This window comes from Fundulus heteroclitus, chromosome 1 (assembly GCF_011125445.2).
Source record: "Fundulus heteroclitus isolate FHET01 chromosome 1, MU-UCD_Fhet_4.1, whole genome shotgun sequence".
NCBI lineage: Eukaryota > Metazoa > Chordata > Actinopteri > Cyprinodontiformes > Fundulidae > Fundulus > Fundulus heteroclitus.
In genome coordinates, this window is record NC_046361.1 from 36,843,699 (window position 1) to 36,871,015 (window position 27,317).

At 41.1% G+C, this 27,317-nt stretch overlaps 1 protein-coding gene and 1 long non-coding RNA gene across 2 annotated transcripts in view; both read right to left on the reverse strand.

Annotated features, from left to right (window-relative positions):
* LOC118566571 overlaps window positions 1–25,727 on the reverse strand; it is a 56,338-nt gene extending 30,611 nt beyond the window's left edge. The window contains exons 1-4 of the mRNA XM_036149235.1: window positions 25,636–25,727; window positions 12,240–12,569; window positions 10,673–10,837; window positions 9,702–9,803 (exon numbers count right to left, since the gene is read on the reverse strand). Coding sequence (XP_036005128.1) covers window positions 9,702–9,803; window positions 10,673–10,837; window positions 12,240–12,569; window positions 25,636–25,675 — 637 coding nt within the window. The 5' untranslated portion in view covers window positions 25,676–25,727. The remainder of the gene's footprint in view (window positions 1–9,701; window positions 9,804–10,672; window positions 10,838–12,239; window positions 12,570–25,635) is intronic.
* LOC105920099 lies at window positions 20,492–24,542 on the reverse strand. Its single transcript, XR_001165357.3, has 4 exons — window positions 24,195–24,542; window positions 21,481–21,582; window positions 20,877–20,935; window positions 20,492–20,779 (listed from the first exon to the last, which is right to left on the reverse strand). It is a non-coding gene; the product is annotated as an uncharacterized LOC105920099 (long non-coding RNA).
* Window positions 25,728–27,317: the final 1,590 nt, after the last annotated feature.

Consider the following 27,317-nt stretch of genomic DNA (forward strand, 5'->3'; position numbering starts at 1 on the left):
GCCTCAGCTCAGCATAACTAATAACATCAGATGCTTTTGTAACTGATGACATGCTTAATGTGGCCTTGTGATATCTTGACACTTCTCAAAATTTCTCATTAGCTGCATTCAAATCCCCAGTAAAAAGAAATAAAATAAATTAATACAGAACCCTTAGAAAAGCAACCATATTTAGTCCCATACAGTTAAAGCACAGTTTGTCTCATCTATTTAAATCAAAAATCATGTATATCTTAATGCTCTTAAATTTTTCTTTTTAGGCAGCTGTAAAATCCTTAGTTAAAAATCTCCCCTTTAAACATATCCCATCCAGTTCCATTTCTCCCAAACATTCTCCCATATGCTCCCCATATGCTGTTTGCCATTTTATTAATGTTCCAAAATTACAATATAAAAGCTTTTACTCTGTTATTATTTCAGCTGTCATGAATTCATTGACAAACACAAGCCAAGCACAATCTAATAGCATAACTGAATACAGCCCCAACACCTCTGGTTACTGTTCTGCATAATTAAGCTCCAAACAACAACAAAAACCTTTATCCCTAGTCCCAAGTAGTTCCTACAGCCCTGGGATATTTTCTGTTTAAGACACGTTAACATCTCTCAGTGTAACAATTTAATTTGGCCGGATGTTTAATGTGGGAAGAAAACAAACTGTTATTGAAATCTCTCTTTACCTTTCTTCCGCTTTTAGTTAACGTAGTTCATGATTAAAAACGTCATTTGAATTACGGAGCTGCAGTTCTCCCAAAACAAATGAACATTCTGAAACCATGAACATCACACAGACGAACGTTTAGTTACATACGATACACAAATACATACATTTACATACAAAGATGACATTCAGACAGACAAACACGTGCAGGCCTGCTTTTTCTGACTGTCTTAAATAGTTCTATGTTTTTCATAGTTTTTAAACGTCTATAGCAACGCCGAAAGATGTATTTTCAACATGTTAAGTTCCCGCTTAGTTTAAAAGTGGAGAGCTTGCGCTGGCTACGACCCCCGAATGTTTCGTCCAAACACGGTTTTACTCTTCAGCCCCGCAAGGATACAACTCTGTGTCTCGCAGACACCTGGACGCTTACCCCTTTTTGAAAGTTATACGTTGCATTTAATAGTTACGAACAATTTTATCCACACCGGAAGTCCCAGTCGGTCCCCACGTAAACGCTTCCCCGGTGCAACGCCCTTTTAGTTCCGTTTCCGTTTCCTTTTTATTTTTTATTTTATTAAAAACTTTCGCTTTTCTTTTTCTTATTAATCCAACTGCCCCGACCAACTGGTTGCACTTTGAACACCCCCCTGCGCCAAAAACCCCCAAAACAAAACAAAACACAAATACATTTATCTGTAACCTCACTTACACACAAAGACCCATTTGCACACACACACACAGACACACTCAATATCCGCGGATCCAAGCAGTCTCTCCCCCACTCACTCTGACTCAATAATCTCATTTCAACAGACACAATATATTGTACAAGACATGACGAAGGCAACAATATCAGACAGACAGCTTGCGCGCAAACTTTCAACATTCTGTTCACATATGCTGAAGCCGTCTCCCCTGCCCAACGTGTAGTGTCATTTAAAAAGGCCAGAATCCGTACTTACTGGATAAAAATGTCCTCAATGTGCTCCAAAGTTGCCGTGCCACTGGGGCCAAAGGAGCAGCTGTTCCTAGTACGTCAGTTCCAGCAGAGACTTCAACCGCATGTACCTCTTGTGGTTCCAGGTATGCTGATAAGCCAGTCCTCACATCACCAATAGCCAATACATACCCGCTTAAAGTCTCCACGAATGCTTTGATCCAAAGGTGCGCCCCTTTTCTGGGATCAGGGAACATGTGCCTCAGATGAACGTTGTCAGCACATGAAAGAGGGCTGTAAACAGCTGCATTCACCTGTCCTGTAGCACTGTGAGTCTGAAACAATGGCAGTTGCACACTTTGTTTTGTTGCAGGTAAAGAAAGATCAGTTTCGCTAGAATGCAGGTTACATCTGGGTCTTACGTCACAGCTTATCTGTCCCCCACATAACACCATACCAGGCACCTGCACCGGAGGGTCTGATGAAGTCACCACACTCCTGGCCTTGGATAACAGTTCTCCCTTATCACCATGCAGATTGTTTTGCATAGTTGTGTACTTACCTTCTTGTTTGAAAGAAGATGATTCCCTTACCCCCTGCAGATTTTCACTCTCTTGTTGTTTGTCGAGGCCTGAGAAGCACATGCTGAAATACAGTTCAGTTAGTTTTATCAAGCCTGCTATTTTGATTTCCTCTTTTTGGTATTTTTCTCGAGCAAACTCACCTTCATCACCCGTTTCTACTTGTGCTAGGGCTAATCTATTTTTTAACATCTGCAAATAGTAAGTGCACATTTCGGCCTCTGGTGGTGACCCTTCTGTATCACCAAAAACCCCGTCTCTCCTCATTTTTTCACACCACTCCTCAAATTGTTTTAAATGGTTTTCAGCATCTCTGTGTGGAAAGCTTGCCATTATGCTCCTTTTTCCTGTCTCCAGCAGTGTTCCTAAAGAACCCCCCTGGAGCTCATTTTCTGCCTGATTCTCAGCCATTCCAGCACTCACACGTCTTGGCCAACCTGCTGGGACAGCGTCCTGACCCCGGTCCAATGAGAGCTTATTTTTTATCTCTCAGACACCAAAACTTATTATGTTCCTATATGCCTTATTATTGTGTTTTTACACGGCAATTTCAATGAGCCAGTGTACTCAGGATGAGAAGGCCCTTACCCTTCACTTCACTTCCACGGCTCAATGACAATAACGTGTCTCACACACACACACACACACACATACACACTCACACTCTCTCTGGCCAATCTTTAGTTAACTCAGCAGGTACCTCCGGTCTCAATCTCATACGCGCTCGTTTTTCGAAAAAGGCTGCTTTTATATTACCGCAAAAACGAAGGTTTTTATGTTCGTCCTCGCGGAAAATAAGGGAGCTCTAAACCCACAATTTCTAGGCTACACGATGTTTAAGAAGCCACGCGTGTTCTCAGTCTCATACGCGCTCGTTTTTCGAAAAAGGCTGCTTTTATATTACCGCAAAGACGAAGATTTTTATGTTCGTCCTCGCGGAAAATAAGGGAGCTCTAAACCCACATTTTCTAGGCTACACAATGTTTAAGAAGCCACGCGCACAGGCGTGTCTGTCAGAATGGCCGCTTTTATGCTACGCACAGAGGAACACGTATTTTCCTCTGTGCCTAACAAGGGGACCTTTTAAACCCTAAATTCTCAAGGTGCACAGTATTTTCGGAACCCTGGCCAAGGATTCCCGGACTCTCACCTCTGTGACCGCACGCAAATCCCAAATTCTTATCGACACGTTTGCAAACAATTATCCTCAAACCTTTCTCTGCCTTTAGAAATACAAAAAGTCGGCCCTCCAGGAAGAAAAAGACACTAGGAGATGAATGAAATCTCCTTACCTTTTGTTGCGGCCGCAAGCTGTGTGTTTTTCTTCCGGAATGACGTCCTGACCGAAAAAACGGAAGGTGGTATGTCGTCCTTTGGGTCCGGGCGGAAACACCATTTTGTTACTGTTTCACCGTGCCGTGTCTACGGTGAAGCACCCTCGGTGGACCCAGTTCGTTTTACCCAGTCAGGCGACCCCCACTTACTTATTACCTTGAATGTAGGACGCATAAAACAGACAAGTATGCTTTTAGTTATATTTTATCTAGGTAAAGACAGAGAAATAGTTACAGTCACACCAGCGCTGATGGGCCCCTGATCGGCAGGAGGCCTCGAGTGCTCATCACGCAAACATTATAAAGGGATCTCGGGACACACCCATACAAGGGCGGTACACATCCAAACTGTGACATCAGCAGGGAAGCTGCGTCACCTCCAGGGTGGTATCTGATAGATATGTGCCAATCTTTTGGGTCAGTGCCATCTAAGTGTGCCATGCAGTTCTGGGATAAACAGCTCGTTCCACTTGACCTTGTTGATATCCTAACAATGTGTGGGTTCTCTCTGGGTACTCTGGATTCCTCCCACAGTCCATAAACATGACTGTTAGGTTAATTGGCCTCTCTAAATTCTCCTTGGGCGTGAGTGTGCGCGAGAATGGTTGTTTGTCTCTGTGTTGCCCTGTGACAAACTGGTGACCTGTCCAGGGTGTAACCCCGCCTCTCGCCCATTGACAGCTGGAGATGGGCACCAGCACCCCTCGCTACTCCAATAGGGATAAGTGTGATGGATAATAATAATCTTTATTTATACAGCACCTTTTTTCTCCCCACTTTACATATACACTTTCATTTGACATTACTAACAGCCAATGATTCTGATTTATCTACTAATGTAAAACTTTCATAATTTGGTGCACACATTGACGTCTGAAGAAATGCTTTTTATTAAAATAAAATTCTAGACAACCCTTTTCACATACATGTGTAATTGTGGAAACAATTGCCATATTGTGTAGGTCACAAACCACCACAATGCTAAAAACATCACTAGTTAAGAAATTAGGTCACTTTAACTCGAGCTGAGGACCTAGTCGTGCTGCTGTCTTGCCAGGTCCTCCTTGGAAAACAGATTTTAAAGAGGTTTTATCTGGCTCAATAAATGTATATATCAGTGCTCTATGAACAGATGTCCATGAACAAAATGCTAGGCATCAAATCTGCAGCCAGAGAATCCAACTAAGAATATAATCCTCCGTACAAGAAACATATGCCAGAGTCTTGCATTTATTGACAGCAGTGAAAGTCACTCGTTGCATATCTGGGAGGACAGAGAACTGCTCTGCAATGTCTTATATAATCCCTCCCCTATCATTTGTGAAACAAGTGTCTGCATTATTTGTTGCATCAAAACCAATATTTACTGGTACATCTGAACCACCAAAGTTTAGGTTAACATCTGAAATGCTTTGGGGACATCACAGCTTCTAGTTTGAACAAAAATTATTTGATTGGGGGTTTATTTAAATATTTGTAAATTAATAAAGGGATTTATCAATGTTGGACAAGAAGTCTTTAGTTGTATATGTTTGTTTAAATGCAAAACATTTACACCGGTTTCTTGGACACATTGACAGAGTACATTTGTTTTGTATCCGGACACTAAAGTCTGATCAAACATCGAGTCTTCAGCTGATGTAAAAGTGATAAACCAAACTTTAACCATGTTTAGAATTGTGCTACAACAGTGACCTTATTCTTAGTCAACCCCTACACATGTAAGCATGTGTAGGGGTTGAACGGCTGTTCATGCTTTGACAATGATTTATATGTAAAGCATACCTGTTAAAACTAAACTAGATCAAATTTGAATGTTTTTTAGCTATAGCTCTGGATGATCATTGTTAGCCTCTTTTACAAATAGGTAATAAATCTTACACGTTGACCAGATTTCTCTAATGAAAACGTCCCTAATTTTGCTAAGCGGGTGGGGACAGAGTCTCTGTCGGAGGGTTGGTTTGTTTAGCCCAATCTGCAATGCCGACAGGGTGGGTAAGGCTCAACTCTTCTATTATGTCGGGACAGCCGCAGGACCGGGTAAATACCTCTTGCTTATTTTTTTATTCCGATACACTAAACTCTGGGACAGCTTTTGTCTGTGTTTTATGAAACTTTTATAAAGGACCGGGAGAAATCGGCAATAACACAAATAAGGAGACAAACACTGTTTCTGCCAGAATAATAGTGCCCACATTTATTATTCCCCACAGAATGCAGCAAAAACAGCAAGCACTTCGCAAACACCAATTCTGCTAGGATAAATGTCCCCTTTATTCCCCACAGAATATAGCAAAGTAGCAAGCATTAAAGCAACAAGCTTTCAAACAGGCGTGATGTTCAACAGATTCTAAAATCAGCTCTTACCCTCGACACAGGACTGGAGAGCCGGGTCAGTCCGGATTAGAACAACATCCACGCGGCCGGGCGTCCGCACGCAAACCCACGGCAGACTCTGCCAACTGAGGGCGGTCCCCTCCTTATATATTCTAGAATCAAAGTATCAGATGGAAGCGAGAGTGGCCAGTTCTCTCTCCCAGCTGATCTGTTCGTCCCGTTTCCAAAACAAGTTTCCAAAACAGAAACCGTTCCCAGCATCTCAGCAGTGTGTGAAGCAAAATAACATTGCAAACTCAGAGCGCAAATATAAGCAAAATAAGGAATACAGAGATTGAATCAGTCTTTCCCACAACACATTGTCATAAGTTCCCACCATAAGCTAAACAAAATAACACATGTTGTTCTTAGTTTCATGTGAACTCAGGCGCATCAGCCTGAGAATATAAGAAACCCAGGGATTCAAAATAATAAAAACAAGATATGTTGCTCTCAGCTTCATGTGAATTCAGGTGCAAACACCACAACAGCAATAATCAATGTGTGAACTGGCCAGTCCTCTCTTATAAAGAGCAAAAACAATTTATTTAACTGACCAGTCCTCCCATCAAAAGTTAAAACAAGTTATATAGCTGAGCAGGTTTTTCCATAATACATTGTTAAAGAGCAAAAATAATTCTTTGGTATATCAGCCGGGGACAGGTCATCCCAAACATAGACATCATATACGTAGACGCCTCGTTGGGTGTGGGTTCATACGTCAACGTCACCGCCATATTGTATGTGGCAGAAAGAAGTTAAGTTCTGTTGTAGTGAACGTCGATCAGAGATGATGCCTCATTCCTGTGCTGCATGGAAATGTACCAACCATTTATATATATATATATATATATATATATATATATATATATATATATATATATATATATATATATATATATATATATATATATATATATGTATGTATGTGTATATATATATATATATATATATATATATATGTATGTATATATATATATATATATATATATATATATATATATATATATATATATATATATATATATATGTATGTATGTATGTATGTATGTATGTGTGTGTGTGTTGTGAATATAAAAGTCAATTGGTTAAATCTAAACATTGTGGTCTTCATTATTTCATAAAACCGTGTCACATGTGAACCTTTTAAGTTCTGGTATAGTCACAGATTAGGAACAGACATTTTGGGGGAGCATTAAAGAGAAAGTTACTAATATGAGAAAAAAAAGTCCTAGGACAATAAAGTAAAAATAAGACAAAAGTGGTAATATTATGAGAAAACGTCATATTATGAGAATTAAGGGGGACATTTCCAGAATAGTCACAGTTTGCAGAACTATTACAGTCCTGGAGTAATAGGGCCAGGTTAGATTATTTTAACTATTTTTTATTCTTTACGAGTATAAAGTTAAGAGAATGAAGCGAAAGGGATATGAAAATAAACTTGTAATATTACAAAAATAAAAATATTACTAATATAAAGTATGTTCTGAGATTAAACTCCCTCTGATACTGTTTAAGTGACTCAGACTAACTGCAGATTTGCCACATCCAACATGGCGGACGCACTGACCTCTCCGCAGCATAGGCAGAACCCGCCCGACGAGGCGTCTACGAATATGATGTCTATGGTCCCAAATGGGGATTCAGGGATGTCTGGTCAATGCTTGGTTCCTGGTTGTGAGCCGCCATTGCTGTCTGAATCCAAACAGTCATTTCTCTGATGCGTCACGTCTACGAAAACCCTGCCCGGCGATCCTGATTGGCCCGTCCATTTGATGTGGTATTGTATTGTCCAGATGTGTGAAGCTCGGCAGAACTACATCCATCTGGCGAGAGTCAGGTTATGTTTTTATGACCGTTAGCTCAAAGTTGATTGAATTAGTTTATCTGATGTCCACAAACAGCAGAGCCACAGTAAAGCTACTGCTGCAAAGTGATGGTGAAATAAAGAGAAGGTGAATCGTTTAACAGATGCCCTTCAGAGTACTCTTTTTCGTCATTTTCACCCTGGAAGAAAACAAGGAGAAAACTTTTAGTTTGTAAAATTATATTTTATAATTACTTTCCAAGCTGAATTTAAAAAGAATCAATTACCTAATTATTCACTAAACATTAAAAGCCAGTATAAAAGTTTAGCCTCATAAATTATTTCTATCTGTAAATCCAGTTTGTCATATTCCTTATAAATGTACGTTGTTAAAATGTTCTGTGCATTGGGGGAAAATGTTCTAAAGAATATTTCATGACACTGCAGAAACAGAGCAGAAAACAAAACATTTAGGGCTCAAAGTTTCCCCACTGTGTGTGATAGTGAACTATACGTTTGAAGTTTGTCCCCATATTATAAGCTAAGGCTAAATAGAAACAACTGAATAAATAGTCCAAACTCTGCCCCATCAGTATGCAGATTATTAACATTAACATTATTATTGCTGTCCTGTCAGAGTCCCACTTACTGTATTCTGAGGACAGTCAGCGAGGCTGTATATAGCTGTACTTTCAGCTCTGTCTGGGTTGCAGGAGTTGGCGTAAACTGTAGATATTTCCCCAGGAGATGGTTTGTTCTCTCTGTCCTCTCTGATCTCCTCATGGATGATGCTTTCCTGCAGATGGAGGAGTTGATGTCGAATCAAGCAGCAGTTTTTACAAACCAACTGGTTCCTGCTTTACAGACACCTGACGCAGATGTTTTAAACTGACTCAGACTCACCATTGGGGTGTCGGCATGGTCTGTTTCCACTGGAGGAGCTGAAAAATCACAAGAAGAGGAATTTTCTGATTTGAAGCAATATTTTTAATCATTTGGCAGAAAGCAAAATTATGTTTTCTGGTCCAGTATTATAGGCACCAGCTTTTTTAGTTATTGGTTGGATCCATTTTTAGGGCCTGGTATGTGTTACTGTCCATCAGTAGATGGCTTGTTATTTTATGGAAATGAGATGTGTTAAGTACCACTGTTCTTCTGCCTTTGTCTGCTGGCATAATTGTGATGTTCCAGTCTTTGCTGAGGGATGTAACGCCCATAGTTTCCTGTTGTGTGATGTTGGAGGTTGGCCTTTTTGCACTGGAGAGAGCTGCTGTGACCTGTGTCCTAAGTTCTTCTGCCTCTGCCATGTTACTACATGTAACTTTATCAAGTCCGATGACCCCAAAGCTCTTCACACTACAGTCACTCATTCATACCCTGATGATGGTGAGCTATGCTAGCAGCCACAGTTGCCATGGGCCAAACTGACAGAGGCGAGGCTGCCATACATCGGCGCCACCGGACCCTCTGACCACCACCAGCAGGCAATGCGGGAGAAATGTCTTACCCAAGAACACAACGACTCAGACATCTGAGCGGAGGATCGAAGGACAACAGCCATAACTGTTGTGCCACCGTCGCCCCAAATTTTGATGATGGTTGAAAACCTAACGTTGATTCAATATGTAAGTCACCGACCACTTTATGTATAATTTAAATTTCAGGCTTCAACATTCAATATTTCTGCCTAACCATATTTGCATGTTGATTCACTTATATTTTGCTATATCTCTTTTTTTTAACCCCTGAAATTTTGTTTGACCAGAATGATCTACAAATAACAGATAGAATGATCTTCTTTATTGAATATATTTTCCTTTTTCTTCAACATTAAAGATATTCTCAAGCCTGCTGTTTATACTTATTGACTTTATTTTGATTTTAAAATAAAAAGGTGAAATTTAGGTTGAAAAGGCGAGCAAAGTGATTTTAGTTTCGGGTGATATGGATCATTTTCTGCAAGTGATGGAAACAATGCACAGTGTATCTTGTAACTCACTTTTCTGTCGACCGAAGCGCTTCCTCCTGAAGAAAATCAGCAGAGCTGCTGCCGACATGAAGATCAGGACGGCGATAATCAGAACCACATACAGCAGCAGATCTGCAGGGATGTTAACAGCTGAGTTTTACTCAGAGAAACTGGTTCACAGTCTATGGGTTCACATTATATATATATATACATATATAAACCTGTAAATATGAAAGAAACACTTCATCAGCAATTTTGTGACCTCGTTAAGTCAGAGAGGCTGATTTCTAAGCTACAGCATCTGGGATGTTTAAGAATGTCAAAAAATCAATGATGAGACATTTTAAGCAGTTTTATTTTTATTTTGTCTTAATTTTTCATCATTGCATTGAAACATGTTATTAAACGCATGACATGAAGCGACTTCAAAAAACTGAAAGCCTGTGAAAGTCCATGAAAGTTCAGATCCACAGATTGCACCTCAGGCAGGTTATGTCCTTTTTAAATGAAATGACAAAAAAATTTTGATTAGTTTTAACAGAAAACTCCAAAATTATATTTTTGGTGAGACATGGGACATGGATATGTAGTTATAAACTATTAAGTACAACAAGAATCTAACTCAGATGGAAATAAAAAAAACAGCATTTTATTTTGCTACCAATTAAAACCATTTTCTTTCTCCTCCCTCTGCTAAAAGAATTCTGTTCTCTCTGTTAGACTAAAACACACCAATAGATACCTTGTGTATTATTCACATAAACTTGGATTAACTTGATTACTTTTCATTTTCTGCTTCTGTGTTACAGAACCCTTCATATTAAACCCAGTTAAAATAATCCAGAACCATCGTAGCTACATGTTGTTATCTTGAATAAATATAATGTTGTGGCCTTTTAACAGTTTTATCAACATTGTTGGATTTAAAGCAACATGAAGAAATTCATGAACACATTCACTATAATAAACCAACATCCAAAACACATGAAGAGAAACTTTACCTTTGGGTCCAGTTGATGCTCTGGTCTGTTGGCTGGTTGTAGATGAGGAGGAAGAAGAGGAGGAACTCAGCCTTTGTGTTAAAGTTGTTGTTGTTAGAGAAGCTGATGACAGAAATGTTGATGGAGAAGTTGATGGAGTCCAGACTGGTTCTGAGGAGGTTGAAGCTGTGAACAATTAAACAGAATCAGAACCACTGAGTTTGAAGCTGACAATAATTCTTCATATCAATGACACCAATAATGATTTTTTTTCTAGGTGAGTCACAGTTTGAACATTTTGGATGATTTAGATCAGTTAAAACCATCAGAACTAGTTAAACCCAGTTTCCTGTCTGAGGTTATTTGGATCAGAACAAGCTATCAGTGAGCAGAGTTTTCTTTCAGAGACATGAAGGAAGATTTTCAGGAGAAAACTCACCTTCAGTCACAATAAGATCAAAATCATCATATAGAGTTCCATGCCACGTTCTATCCAAGCCACACCGGTACCGTCCTGAGTCTGACTTTTTCAGCCCAGTGATGCTCACATTCATTATATCAGCTGATAAATAACCTTTCTTTTCATACAGAATGCTGTATCTTCCTCTCTGAAAACTGTTGTCTGTTGTTTCAATGAGGATATTTTCTCCTTCACAGGTTTCCCTACAGAAGAGCTTCGTGCCCCCAGACCAACTAAATGAACATGAAACTGTGATGTTGGTTCCTTCTTCTCCTCTACGAGGTTCTCCAGTGTCTCCGTCCTGCAGAGCTGCTGAGAAGATAAACAGTCAGTAGTTAATGTGAGATTCAGCAGCGTGAAGAGAAAATATATTTATAAATTCAAATGAAGGTGTGAGAATAAATGTGAATTGATTCCAACATTTCCAGCTGATTCTACTAAATCCTCTAAACATCTATTTAGCTGCACAACCTTCTGATATCTTTGTTTTAGTCTAACAGAGAGAATTCTGTTCTCTCTGTTAGACTAAAACACACCAATAGATACCTTGTGTATTATTTACATAAACTTGGATTAACTCGTTACATTTTTAATGTTGTGCTTCTGCATTACAGAACCCTTCATATTAAACCCAGTTAAGATAATCCAGAACCATCGTAGCAACATGTTGTTATCTTGAATAAATATAATGTTGTGGCCTTTTAACAGTTTTATCAACATTGTTAGATTTCTACCCACGTGAAGAAATTCATGAACACATTCACTATAATAAACCAACATCTAAAACACATAAAGAGAAACTTTACCTTTGGGTCCAGTTGATGTTGTGGTCTGTTGGCTGGTTGTAGTTGATGGAGTCCAGTTTGGTTCTGAGGAGGTTAAAGCTGTGAACAATTAAACAGAATCAGAAATACTGAGTTTAAAGTTGACCATAATGTTTTATCTTTATGACACCAGTGATGATATTTGTCTGCATGAGTCACAGTTTGAACATTTTGAGTGATTTAGATCAGTTAAAACCATCAGAACTAGTTAAACCTGTCTGAGGTTATTTGGATCAGAACAAGCTGTCAGTGAGCAGAGTTTTCTTTCAGAGACATGAAGGAAGATTTTTAAGAGAAAACTCACCTTCAGTCACGATAAGATCAAAATCATCATATTGAGTTCCAAGCCACGTTTTATCAGTCTGACACCGGTACTTTCCTGAGTCTGACTTTTTCAGCCCTGTGATGCTCACATACATTATATTATATGATAAATGACCGTTATCTTCATACTGAATGCTGTATCTTCCTCTCTGAGCTCTGTCTTCTGTTGTTTCAATGAGGATATTTTCTCCTTCACAGGTTTCCTTACAGAAGAACCTCCTGCTTCCAGAAGATATAGATGAACATTCAACTGTGATGTTGGTTCCTTCTTCTCCTCTACGAGGTTCTCCAGTGTCTCCATCCTGCAGAGCTGCTGAGAAGATAAACAGTCAGTAGTTAATGTGAGATTCAGCAGCGTGAAGAGAAAATATATTTATCAATTCAACTGAAGGTGTGAGAATAAATGCGAATTGATTCCAACATTTCCAGCTGATTCTACTAAATCCTCTAAATATCTATTTAGCTGCACAACCTTCTGATTTCTTTGTTCCACCTGGTTAAATCTCCAACTGAGGAGCAGATCAAAGAGGAAAAGCTGAAAAGTTAACAAGATTTAGTTTTTCAGGTCATCTTTATCTCTGTTGACCACAGCTCTGTTCTGCAGATTTTATCACTGTGTCTGTGACAAAGTTCTGGGTATTTTAGCACTCAGTGGTTTCTGGTGATGTTCTTCAGCTGCTTTAAATCCATAAACAAAGAGCCATTTCCTCTGTTTTTTTTTTTTTTGTTTTTTTTTACTAATCTAAGAGTCGTAAAAAACTACAAGTTCTCTAAATCAGCGCTCTATAAGAGGTAAATGTACATTTAGTTTATCTAAATCTGCATTTCAACCTCTTTACGGTGGTTAGTTTTCTGTATTTTTTATGAAAAACAAAAGCAACAAGAAGTCCAGTTTAATTATACATTTGTTTTTTTTAAGTAGTTCAATTAACCTTAGAATGAAGGCATTTATATTTAAAATGATCATCAAGATATTTTACCATAGAAACCAACAGATAAAACTACAGAAACAGCTTCAAACTTTTCAACAAGGTAGAAAAACTCACTGAACTGAAATGAAGAAGAACTGAGGCCAGAGAAACTGCTAGAAATAAAAGAATGTACTCACTGAGGAAGAAGAAGCAGATCAAAGTGTGACAGACTTTCATCCTGAGCTGCTGATGGATTCTAACTCTGCTTCTCTTCCTCCTTCACTGATAAACCAGGAACTTCTCTGAAGGATGGCGTTCCTCCTCTAAACACCAGAGGTCACTGTCCTCCTGTTTTTACAGCTGAATTATAGCTTCTGTTTAATAATACTAATATCATCTTTATTGTCATTAAAACATACATTGCAACGAAATTTGTTCTCTGCTTTTACCCCATCACCCTTGGGGAGCAGTGGGCTGCCATTGTGTGGCATCTGGGGAGCAATCTGGGGTTAAGGGTCAGGGACCCAGAGTGGTAGGCAATTTGGGGTTAAGTGCCTTGCCCAGGGGCACATCGACATGTGGCAAGGGGAAGCTGGAATCGAACCCACAACCTTCTGATTGCCAGACGACTACTCAACCCATAGGCCACAGTCGCCTATACATTTAAGGCATTTGAATCTAATTTCCTAAGCAATAAAATCTTGATAATAGCTCATATGATTTATATTCATAAATTGTTATTAACTAAACATTAAATTGCCATAAAAATTGCAGGACATCATAGATTGATAATGAAAGGTTTTCATAAAGAAATATATTGATATAAATAATTAATTAATAATTAATGTAATTTGCAGTTCTGTTTAAAAAGGGCAAAACATGTTTAAATGAAGCCAGAAAACATCTGCAAATCATTTCACACTAATGTTTACAATCTTTCTTCTATTTTCTTAAAAAGCCACATGTACCACTGTGACGGACGTGTACGTTGGTAGCTAGTCGCTCCCTCACTGACTATGTGCTCCGGTCAGAGAACAGCTGCGACTTTAGGTGTTCTTACGGACTTTATTGCTGATCATGTAAGAGAATATATGAGTGTGTAGAGGTACGCGTGGTTTCTGCAAGATAAACATATACAGGAATAATAATAATAATATTGTACATCTAGATTCCAGATATACATATACAAATTCTAACATATGCAGAATATTTGGTTTCAAGTAGAATCAAATATATATATCCAGTTACATTACCAATATATATTGTAATTATGTAACATTTTAGTAACAGTAATGTAACAAGGAAGAGGACCACCGCAAGTAGCAAGCAACAACAGGATAACACAGTTGAGAACTGGGCACCCAGGGTGTCAACACAGAACACATGAATGCAGCACACCAAATGTCCACAAGGTGGCATACAAAGACCACAAATGGTAGAAGCAGCTCCCCTCCCCGCACGGTCGAGAAACGACTATCTACCCGAACACACCGGCTCCACAAGCGCTCCGCACCACACTCGGAAGCCAGCCCACAATCCTGAACATCCCCAGAATAGCAGAAACGACGCTACAATTCAGAGCACTGCCAAACAGCTCCCAAACTGAACCACTCCCGCGACGGCAAACCAATAGATGAACGTCAGCTTGGTACTTCCTCGTCTGAACACACTGGAGCTCGCGGCAACTAAAGTTACATGGTTACCGAACTAATAGCGTGCAGTAAACACAAACGTATGTAGGAATTATGTACTTACATTGTCATCAACGCACACGTACACACAAAGGAATCAACAATTTAGTAAGGTGCTGAAGCAAAGCTACAAGTGCCTGCTAGCGGAGCACACACTAAAGTCTGTTCATGAATGTGCGCAGGCGCGTGGTATATTCCTAATAACGTCTCTGACGTCACGACGCAGCTTTCAGCAGGGAGTTTTCCACAACCACCTTATAATTTTGATAATAACTATTTGATCACATTGTGAACAGACCTTTAGGCTCTCAGTCTTGGTTACACCCAGAGGAAGAGAGCACCAACGCTGGTGCTGTGAGCTGTTTTGCAGCAGTTCAAGTAAAGGTTACGAATGCAGAGAAAGAGCGGATCTCCCTTTTAAACCCCCTGATGATGAAAACCACAGATATGCAGCAACAACATCTCAGGTAAGAACAAAACAAAGAAATGAGGCAGTGACTTCACAACAGCAGATCCTCTCCATCTTTTTATTTTAGAAAATATATTTACTACAAAGCCACCAACAGACATTGCGTTTAACATCACTCTCACATTGTTTACTTGAAGGGGCCTAGTCACATACTATGGCTATAAAATATAACATTTATCATTAATAAAATTATATATATGCCAAGCATTCATCCTGACAGTGTTTACTTAGTCCTTTTAGAGTCTTGCACCAGGCCCGATCAGCAGTTAAATTTAATAAACTCACAGTAAAGTAACAGCTCAGCGCTGCTCCGGTCTCTTCCGTCTTGGAATCAAATATTTTTGCCGCTTTTTCACACCTAATCTTGATCATTTCCTCTTTCTTTTCACACCTCTGCTGGACGTTGCTGAGTCGCTCAGCTCCATTGCTTCCTCTTGTTTAGCCGTTGCATGCATGTGTAATATTGGACATTTGGTCACATGGTCTTGTTATGGCAAATTAACACAAAAAATGTTTTTCGTTTTTTTTTTTTACTAAATGGTGGAGCACAAACTAAGTCTAAAACACAGAATTAAAATATAAGCCTACCGGCCATGATCATTTGATCTGGAACCCTTTGTATGCAACCAGAGTGAGCTACTGGATTAGTAGTTTGTAAAATGTAATACATGACTAGTCCCCTTTAATATGCCAAAATTTGCCTAATTTATTTGTCTTCAGACCCAAATAAAAAGGATTTCAAATTTGGAAAGAATAACAGAGAAACCAGCAAATGATGGGGGAAATCCAGGCAGTTTATATACAGGGAGCAGACAGAAGAGAACACGTGAAGAGCAGGTGTTGGTAGTCAGATGATTATGGGAGACAGGTGAGAGCAATCAAGGTAGAGATGTGAGGGAGGGGAAGAACGATAGAGCAGAATGGGAGGAAATGCAGGAGGAAATCTTACAGACAATAATACCAAAATAATACAGAAAGTGCTAATGAAAATCCTCTACAACTACAGGATAAAAATAATCAAACACTAAAGGCAATAAACCAAAGAAGGCAGCATCCAGCAACTACAGAACTAGACCAAAAATAAACACCTAGAGATACTTGTAGTTTCACTGTAGATAAATCTACCTTATAATTTTGATAATAACTATTTGATCACATTGTGAACAGACCTTTAGGCTCTCAGTCTTGGTTACACCCAGAGGAAGAGAGCACCAATGCTGGTGCTGTGAGCTGTTTTGCAGCAGTTCAAGTAAAGGTTACGAATGCAGAGAAAGTAGAGTGGATCTCCCTTTTAAACCCCCTGATGATAAAAACCACAGATATGCAGCAACAACATCTCAGGTAAGAGCAAAACAAAGAAATGAGGCAGTGACTCCACAACAACAGATCATCTCCATCTTTTTATTGTAGAACATATATTTACCACCAAAGCCACCAAAAGATATCGCTTTTAATATCACTCTCACATTGTTTACTTAAAAGGGCCTAGTCACATACTAAGGCGATAAAATATAATTCAATTCAATTTTATTTATATAGCGCCAATTCATGATACATATCATCTCAAGGCACTTTCTAAAGTCAAATTCAATCAGATTATACGGACTGGTCAAAAAGTTTCCTCTCTAAGGAAACCCAGCAGGTTGCATCAAGTCTCTCCAAGCAGCATTCACTCCTCCTGAAAGAGCGTAGAGCCACAGTGGACAGTCGTCTGCATTGTTGATGGCTTTGCAGCAATCCCTCATACTGAGCATGCATGAAGCGACAGTGGAGAGGAAAACTCCCCTTTAACAGGGAGGAAAACCTCCAGCAGAACCAGAACCAGGCTCAGTGTGAACGCTCATCTGCCTCCACCCACTGGAGCTTAGAGAAGACAGAGCAGAGACACAGAAAGCACAGAAGCTCACATTGACCCAGTAATCTGTTTTACATTAGATGGTAATAGCGGGTGATCTGTCTTCCCTGGGTGATGTCACAGCTAACAGAACGCCTGACCAGGTCTACCTGCTATGAAGAGAAAAAGAGAGAGAACAAAACATATATGATAACATATTTATCATTAATAAAACAATATATATTGTTTATATCAAGATGCTAAGCGTTCATCTTGATAGTGTTTAGTCCTTTTAAAGTCTTGCACCAGGCCCGATCAGCAGACATAAACTCACAGTAAAGTAACAGCTCAGCGCTGCTCCGGTCTCTTCTGTCTTGGAATCAAATATTTTTGCCGTTTTTTCACACCTAATCTTGATCATTTCCTCTTTCTTTTCACACCTCTGCTGGACGTTGCTGAGTCGCTCAGCTCCATTGCTTCTTCTTGTTTAGCCGTTGCGTGCATGTGTAAAATTGGACCTTTGGTCACATGGTCTTGTTATGGCAAATATCCTAAAATGTTTTTTTCAGGGTTTTTTTTACTAAATGGTAGAGCACAAACTAAGTCTAAAACACTGAATTAAAATATAAGCCTAGAGGGCATGATAATTTAATCTGAAACCCTTTGTATGAAACCTGGAAGCTACTGGATTAGAAGTTTGTAAAAATGTATACATTACTAGTCCCCTTTAATATGCCAAAATGTGCTTAATTTATTTGTCTTCGGACCCAAATAAATAGGATTTTACATTTGGAAAGAATAACAGAGAAACCAGCAAATGATGGGGGAAATCCAGGCAGTTTATATACAGGGAGCAGACAGAAGAGAACACGTGAAGAGCAGGTGTTGATAGTCAGATGATTATGGGCACGGACCACGGAACCGGTAGGGCCGGCGGTGCGCAAACCCCGCCGGCCAGCTGGCCAGCCGGCACTGCCGGCTGGCCAGCTGGCTGCGAGGGCCGATCGCGAGGGCCGATCGCGAGGGCCGATCGACGCCGCTTGCGGCTTTAACATCCTTTATATGCAGCCTATCAGCGTACCTCGAGTCGCTGTTGCACATTCCATAACAACAATGTTTAAAAACCATGGTTAGGAGACGTCTTAGACTTAGAAAAAGCGGTAGTTTTACTGAGTAAAACCAAGGGTAACGTACAGCGAAAGAGTGGAGGAAAACGCATATTTGCCCTACTTGTACCACGTGATATGATGTCACGTTCTAAAAATAGCTCGCTCGCGGTACGCCAGTGCAAGCCACATCTGCGCTGCTTATGACCGCTACTTCGTTTGCTTCGTTAGCTTCGTTAGCTTTAAGTGTCCACTGCAAGTGCTGAGAGGTGTTTCTCGTCCCTCCGTCGTATCAAGACCTACCTGAGATCAACAATGACCCAGAAAAGACTAAATAGCTTGATGCGCGCCCACACACACAGGGATCTTTTGACCACAGTGGATGCTTTGAGGATAGCCAGGGACTTCATCCAGCATAATGACAGACGGAGACACTTTTTCGGGAATATTTAGAGCAGGGGTGAGTTTGACTTTTCTTTTTAAAGGATTTTTATTCTGTAAATATTGTGTTAGCTGTAATATAATGATTGTAAGTGGAAATAAATCCGGGGCGTGTGTGCTGGAACGTCAGAAAAAAAGTTAAATAAAAATTTGGTGCCGATTTTAATTATAAAATCAGACACATTTATCATGCTCAGGGACCACAGCCTATGAGAAAGCAATACATTCTGGTGTCTAAAAATCGCTTGTCTTGTGTCGTGTGACGCAAATCAGTTGCGTGATCAAGGGGATGCTGGTGTTTTATGTGTATGCGGGCGCGTGCATATGTGATGGGTAGTGATATTGGGATTATTGCCTGATGGGCCCGACCAATTTGAAATGCATTCCGCGTTCCATGATTATGGGAGACAGGTGAGAGCAATCAAGATAGAGACCTGAGGGAGGGGAAGAACGATAAAGCAGAAAAGGAGGAAATGCAGGAAGAAATCTTACAGACAACAATACCAAAATAATACAGAATTAACTAATGGTATCCATTACCTAAATGTCAGGATGCAGTTTTAGCCCACTGCATCCTGGACTATTATGGCACTCTCCACCTACCATACACCCAGCTTCCACTCCACAGCAATCAATCACACCTGTCAAGCTCCAATCAAGCTAGAACTCACTCCACCTGCTCACCCCTCTACAAAAGCCTTCCTCGGTCTTCTCTTCTCCGCTGGATTGTCTTCACCCAAACATCGTCTTGCCTCGTGTTTTCTCTCGTCTGCTAGTCTGAGCTTCCCACGCCTGCTAGCCAGAAGTTTCCTACGACTGCCTGCCCGCCTGCTGGTACCTTCTACAGCTGTGCTGCCGGCTTACCTGCAACTTCAAGCGCTCCAAGTACTCACTCAGCTGTGCTGCTGGGTCTTCTGCTACTCCAGCGCTCCAAGCAATCACGATGCTGTGCTGCCGGCTTACCTCCAATCCCTAGAGCTTCAAGAACTCTTTTGTTACTGAGCAACTGGTTCCTTTCGGACCTCAGCACCCTCTCAACTGTCCTGCATGTCCCCAGGCTCCCAGCATCTGCCTGGCTCTACAGTGCAGCAGCCGCAGCTCTCCAGCTCCTGCCCATCCACCAGCTCCTGCCATCCTCATCATCCCGCTCAGCTGATACAGGCTGTTGGCTTCTTTCTCCTCTGCTGCATATCTTCAGTAAAGCACTTAACCAAGCTCAGTGTGTGGCTGTGTTTTGGGTTTATCAGAACTAACCATGACACTAAATAAACGGGTTAAAATAAACAAACACTAAAGGCAATAAACCAAACAAGGCAGCATCCAGCAACTACAGAACTAGACCAAAAAAGAGCATTCGATAGGATGCTGCGGCACCCGGGGAGATAATGAAGCACAGAGAGAACACCCAGAAAGACCCAGGGGCGGGATTCAAACACTTGACCGTCTTGCTGCAAGTCAGCGGTGCTTGAATATAATCTATTGCTTTGATGATTGGACCAGTTGAGTCTGATTAGATCTGATAAATTATGACCATTGATCAAATTAAAATAACTCTGAGCAACCTCATGTGGTGCATAAGATTTACTGGTGTCCATGAAACTAATTTACATTGATCAAATTAAAATAACTCTGAGCAACCTCATGTGGTGCATAAGATTTACTGGTGTCCATGAAACTAATTTACTTACAGAAGACTGAGAAGATTATAAATAAATTACTTTAACCACCAGCCTTTAAAAAAGTATAAAATGACTTGAAAATTCATCGTATTCATCCTGGAGCAAGCAGCTCTGAAACTGAACGCACAAAATAAAAAAGGCGTAAAACAAGAAGCGCTATCAGTTATTTACTGTTTTACATGTTAATAAAATGGTTTAATATATGTAGCAGTAAGCCTCTACAATCCTGGTCAAAGTGATGCATAAAACCACAAGAAGTAATTCTGCTGAACTTTAAGAAGCATTTAAATTAGTTTTTCTGGCTTTTGAGCTCAGAGCTAAACTGAAGATATTTCCTCAGCAGATGATTTGATCAGTCCTCCTCTGGTTATCTCTGTCTCTGGGCTGTTCTGCAGGACAAAGAAGAGGAGGAGGAAGAGTTGCATCACAGAGACAGTTTTATACACATTAATTAAACTCAAGTGTTTTAAAATGATTCAAACTCACTTGAGAGAGGCCGACGATGGAGGAGGACCCTCGGAGGCCGGGAACTGCTGCAGCAGGATCTGAAAAAACATTCAGATCAGAGAGCTGAAACTGCTGATTTCCAGAGATTTTCCAGGAAATATCAATAAAATCCTAAAAAACTTGTTCAGCATCAAGCTGATGTGCAGAAACAACCACTGCTGATTGATGCACAGAGAAGGTTGGGTAGATTTTGCTCTGACACAATAAACATAAATAATCTCTAGAAATCAAGCAGCTGACATATTAACTTCTTTAATGTTCACAAATAATTTCCTGTTTCTGTACATTTGTTGGAGAATCTCTGATCATCAGTCAGATGTTTAATTTTATCTCCTGCCTCCTCAGGGATGTCTCTGTCCTGACTGACCTGATAATTGTTTACAAAAACATTCAGTGACTTGTTGTTTAATTATTGCTAAATTAAGCTTTAAAAATCTGTTCTTCACAGTTACTTTTATGATCCCACAAATCTCTGAAGGAGAAGAAAATAAGGAAGAAGCCTTCATGGCTGAGAAAACCTGAACCTAAATTATTTCTTTAATGTAGGACAACACAGGTGTTTTTGTGCTTTGTGTATCCTCACCTTTGCTCTTAGTGAGTCTCCTCTTCCAGCAGAAAATCACCAAAGGTGTTGATAATAAGATGATCTTGGCGACCAGAGTCAGAACCACATAAAGCAGCAGACCTGCAGTGATATTAACAAGAGAACAGCTTGGTTTCATTATGACAAAGTGGTAAATGTGGCGTATCAGAATCTTCTTAGCCAACAGCTGATGATCTTCATCATTGTTACTGTTTGCAAACACAACAGACCTGCAGTGATGACAAGAGAACAGCTTGGTTTCTGCGAGTGTTCAGTTTTGCCTGCCTCACCCTGGACAGTTTCTGGCACCTTCCTCCTTCCCTACCTCCAGCTTCCACTCCACACCTGATCACTTCCACCTGCGGTGTTCATTCCTCCTTGGAATGCTTTCTGGCCAAATGGACCCTGCGCCGTTTGATGTAAGTGCCACGGTGGTGTCCATTCGTGAGGGGATAAAAGCCTGCATAAAGATTGTGGCTTTACTGAGCCCGCCGTCGCTGCAAGAGGAAGCAGCAGCCCAGGTGCGCGACTTCTGGGAGGACCAGCTCGCAACGTTAGCCCCGAGGTTTCCGGGGCACCCCAGTATAATCGGCCTCTTTGAAGAGGTCCATTGGTCAGCTGCCTTCCAGTCCATCAATGGTCCACCGTTTACCTGCTTGGCCGCCATGTTCGCTGCTCCAGCCGCTACTCCCACTGCCATTCCCACTGCCTCATCGACAGTAGCAGCTTCCCCTACGCTGCCTGGCTCCTCCCAGTTGGCGGCGTGGTCGACGGCATAAGAACACCTCCACTGCTCGTCCTGAGGCTAATTCTGATGCCACTGCAGTGTCTACGTCGACTAAAGCCGACATCACCCCTTCCTCCCCAGTGAGACGGTCTGACGTGGTCACGGCTGCTCCGATGAGCCAGGCAAGACGCTCTCCAGTTCCCCACGGTCTCAGTCATCATCTCCACAAGGCCCAGCTGGCTCCTCAGGTGAGAGCTTCAGCAGCACCCACGGCCCCAGCCAGCGTGGGTGTGGCATATGTCAGAGTGAGGGCTGCCGCGGATTACCCAGCTTCTCCGGCCGCATCATCAGAGGTTCTTTCTTCGCAGGCCGCTGCCAATCCTGCTGCTTCGTCACCGCCGGCCTCCACCGCACCCGAGACCCACTAGGCCCAGGTCCAGGGGGACTCGCCTCCAGCCGTTGCTCCCCAGTCGAGTGAGGCGGTCCAGGGGGACCCGCCTCCAGCCATTGCTCCCCAGTCCTGAGAAGGGGTCCGGGTGGACCTTCCTCCAGTCTCAGCCACAGAGTCCTCCAAAGGTCCTGCTCTGGAGCTCTACGTCAGAGGGAGCCAGGTGAAGCGCCATCGTTGGCCTCCGAGGGTCCTCCTCCACCGCAGGCCACCCGAGACCCTGCTGCTCCGCCGCTGGCCGCCTCAGACTCTGCCTGTATGGGGTCGCCCACCGCAACCCGCCAAAGACCTAGCTGCTCTGCCGGATGCCACAGCCCCTGCTGCTTTGCTGCCGGAGTCGCTCACCACAACGGCCGCCTCAGAGGCTGCCAGGCCGGGCCCGTCTGGTCACCAGTCGCCGGCCGAGCCGCGACACAAGCGCTCTCAAGTTTGCAGGGGTGCGGCATCACTCTCAAGCTGCCGCCGCCTGGGGTCTCCTGCGCCCACATGTAGCCGCTCGAGCTCTCCTGGGGCCATCCGCCTCCTGCTCGGCCACCACGTTTTTCTCCAAACTCCCCGTCGTTCACCCTGTTGGGGTAATGTTTTTGTTGTTGGACTCTAGCCCTCAGTTCTGAGCCTCCCTCCGCCCACCCTGGGTGGGTTGTTTTGATTTTTTTGGACTTGTTTTTTGTCTTTGGTTGTCTGGAAGCCAACTTTTTGGGGGGGGGGGGTGTCAGGGTTTAGTTTTGCCTGACTCAACCTGGACAGTTTCTAGCACCTTCCTCCTTTCATACACCCCAGCTTTCACTCCACACCTGATCACTTCCATCTGCCGTCGTCAATTAAGGAGACTCAGTCCATCTGCAAGCCCTACTATAACGACTCTCTCCAGTTTGCTCATCCCCACTGGAACGTCTTCATTCCTCCCCCGAATGCTGTCTGACAAACCTCTCATGCCAAGCCTCCGCTCACCTGAGGCTCCAGCCTTCGCCTCACGGCTTCCTCGCTGTCTCCCTCGCCGCACGTCAGCTGCACTCCCCCTCTCGTGTCTGCCAGCTGTTCATCCGCTCCAAGAACTCTTGCAGCTGGGTAACCCGGAGCTTCTGCGCTCTCCCTACAGCCCAGAAGGCTACCTGACTCCCTGCGCCTGCCTTAGCTCCTTTGGTCCGCCAGCTCCAGTTCCGCAGAGTCTGCCAGCTCCTGCCATTATCTACACCGCTCCAGTCTGTAACTGTTCACCGGTCTCCTCCACTATTCATTTCTTTCAATAAACTGCTGAAGATGAAGCTCTGTGTGTGGCTGAAATTGGGTTCCACAAATCAGTTGTAGCGTATCAGGCTCTGATCATCATTGTTACTGTTTGCAAACACAACATTTAAGCATGGGCATCGCTGCACATCCCTCTGGTTCTAAGATAAAAGAAGGTACATGCTTCATTTACAATGTGACCTGTGTTTTTATGATATATTCAACATTTTAAGTTAGCAGCATTAAGAGCTCAACATAAAACACATTCACTATGATAAACCTACATCAGAAACACATGAAGAGAAACTTTACCTTTGGGTCCAGTTGGTGTTCTGGTCTGTTTGCTGGTTGTAGATGAGGAGGAAGAAGAGGAGGAACTCAGCCTTTGTGTAAAACTTGCTGTTGTTTTTGTTGTTCTTGTTGCTGTTAGAGAAGCTGATGACAGAAATGTTGATGAAGAAGTTTTCAGAGGCCAGTTTGGTTCTGAGGAGTTTGAAGCTGTGAACAATTAAACAGAATCTAAACCAATGAGTTTAAAGCTGACCATAATTTTGCATATTAATGACACCAGTGATGATATTTGTCTGCATGAGTCACACTTTGATGATTTAGATCAGTTAAAACCATCAGAACTATTTAAACCCAGTTTCCTGTCTGAAGTTATTTGGATCCGAATAAGCTATCAGTGAGCAGAAAACTCACCTTCAGTCACAATAAGATTAAAATCATCATGTAGAAGCCACGTCTTATCAGACTGACACCGGTACCATCCTGAGTCTGACCTTTTCAGCCCTGTGATGCTCACATACATTATATCAGATGATAAACGACCTCTTATTTCATATAGAATGCTGTATCTTCCTCTCTGAAAACTGTCTTCTGCTGTTTCAATGAGGATATTTTCTCCTTCACAGGTTTCCCTACAGAAGAACCTCCTGCTTCCAAACCAGCTAAATGAACATGCAACTGTGATGTTGTTTCCTTCTTCTCCTCTATAAGGTTCTCCAGTGTCTCCGTCCTGCAGAGCTGCCGAGAAGATAAACAGTCAGTAGTTAATGTGAGATTCAGCAGCGTGAAGAGAAAATATATTTATAAATTCAACTGAATATGTGAGAATAAATGCGAATTGATTCCAACATTTCCATCTGATTCTACTAAATCTTCTAAACATCTATTTAGTTCCACAACCTTCTGATTTCTTTGTTCCTCCTGGTTAAATCTCCAACTGAGGAGCAGATCACAGCTTAGAGGAAAAGCTGAAAAGTTACCATGATTTAGTTTTTCATTTTTTTATCTCTGTTGACCACAGCTCTGTTCTGCAGATTTTCTCGTTGTGTCTGTGGTGAAGTTTTTTGTGTTTTAGCTCCCAGTGGTTTCTGTTGATGATCCTTGTCTGCTACTTTTAATATGAGGCAAAGAACTGTTTCCTCTGTTTCTTTGACTAATTGAAGAGTCAAGTTCTGTTGAAGTTCTCTAAATCAACAGACTGAGTGCTCTATAAGAGGTGACTGTATAATTTGTTTGTTTAACTTAATTTCTCTTCACGGTGGGTAGTTTTCTGTTTTGTGATGAAAAACACAAGCAACATGAAGTCCAGTTTAATGATAATTTAATTTTTTTTAGTGAAACTAAAGTTAAATTGGGTATAAAACTACAGCTTAAAACTTTTCAACAAGGTAGAAAAGCTCACTGAACTGAAAGGATGATGAACTGGAGGTCAGAGAAACTGCTAGAAATAAAAGAATGTACTCACTGAGGAAGAAGAAGCAGATCAAAGTGTGACAGACCTTCATCCTGAGCTGCTGATCGTTTCTAACTCAGCTTCTCTTCCTCCTTCACTGATAAACCAGGAACTTCTCAGAAGGACGAAGTTCCTCCTCTGACCACTAGAGGTCACTCTCCTCCAGTTTTTACAGCTCAATTATAGCTACTGTTTAGGCAAGGCAAGGCAAATTTATTTATATAGCACAATTCAGTACAAGACAATACAAAGTGCTTTACATGATTAAGATATATCAAAATAATAAAATGTAGATAGAAAATAGAATAAAAGCAAGTAGGGATAGAATGTAGTAACAAAAAAGAACATTAAAAACAGTAAAACTGTTTAACCAGAACAGTCAAAGGCAATTTTAAACAGATTTTAAATCTTGATTTAAAAGAACTCAGGCTTTCCGCACTTCTACAGTTTTCTGGAAGTTTGTTCCAGATAAACGGAGCATAGGAACTAAATGCTGCTTCTCCATGTTTAGTTCTGGTTCTAGGTATGTGGAGTATACTGGAGCCAGAAGACCTTAGTGGTCTGGAGGGTTGATACACTGATAACAAGTCTGTGATGTATTTAGGTGCTAAGCCATTTAAGGATTTATAGACTAACAGAAGTATTTTAAAGTCTATTCTCTGAGATACAGGGAGCCAGTGTAAGGACTTTAGAACTGGGGTTATTAGGCATTTGAATGTAATTTCCTCATCAAATCTCATGCAGTAAACATCTGCAGTGAAATATCATCACAACAATTTTGATTTAATTAAACGTAGTTACTTTTAGGGTATTTTTATATTAATTCAAACCATCACCAGTATGTTCCTGTATTTCATACACAGCTCTTAAGGTTTCACCCTGGACCTGCTTACATTTTTTTAATTCTTTGTGAACCATTTTGTACCTACAGTTTATACTTAAACACAGGGTGTTTGGTTATTTCTTTTTGTATTTTGTTATTTTGAAGATAAATCTGTCTTGTAAATCTGCTCTGCAAGAGAAGAATTTCATAGTCGAGCTGGGTGACCTGAACACAAATTAAAAGTCCAGTTTTCATCACAAACTTGAAGAGTTCCTCAAAATAAGCACTAAAACCTTAATAGCTTATAGGATTTATATTCAGAAATTGTTATTAACTAAACGCTGTATTGCCTTAAAAATTGCAGGACATCCTTAATTGAAAGTGAAATGTTTTCATGTAGAAGTATATTTATCTAAAAATGTCATATCCACTTCTGTTTAAAAGGGCAAAGTATGTTTGAATGAAGCCAGAAAAAGTCTTCAAATATTTTTACACTAATGTTTACAATCTTTCTTCTATCTTCTCAAAAAGCCTAAATACCAGTGGCCACATGTATCGCCTGATAGGTCACGTTTATTGTGTAGTTGAATTTTTAAGCACACATTTACTATCAATGCATTAGTCAATTTCTTTATTGCTCTGCTCTACTACAGAGTAGTACATTACCAGATGTGTGATGTGTCAACAAACCATGTGCTATAATATGCATTCCATAAACTGCAGATTTCTGACGATTTCTGGTAAAGAAAGCAACTTCTGTGCAGTGATAAGGAGTCACTTCCATTTTCCAGACACTTGTATTTTCAATGTAGCTGAATCTATCTTATAATTTAGGTATCACTTTTTGATCACATTGTGAACAGACCTTTAG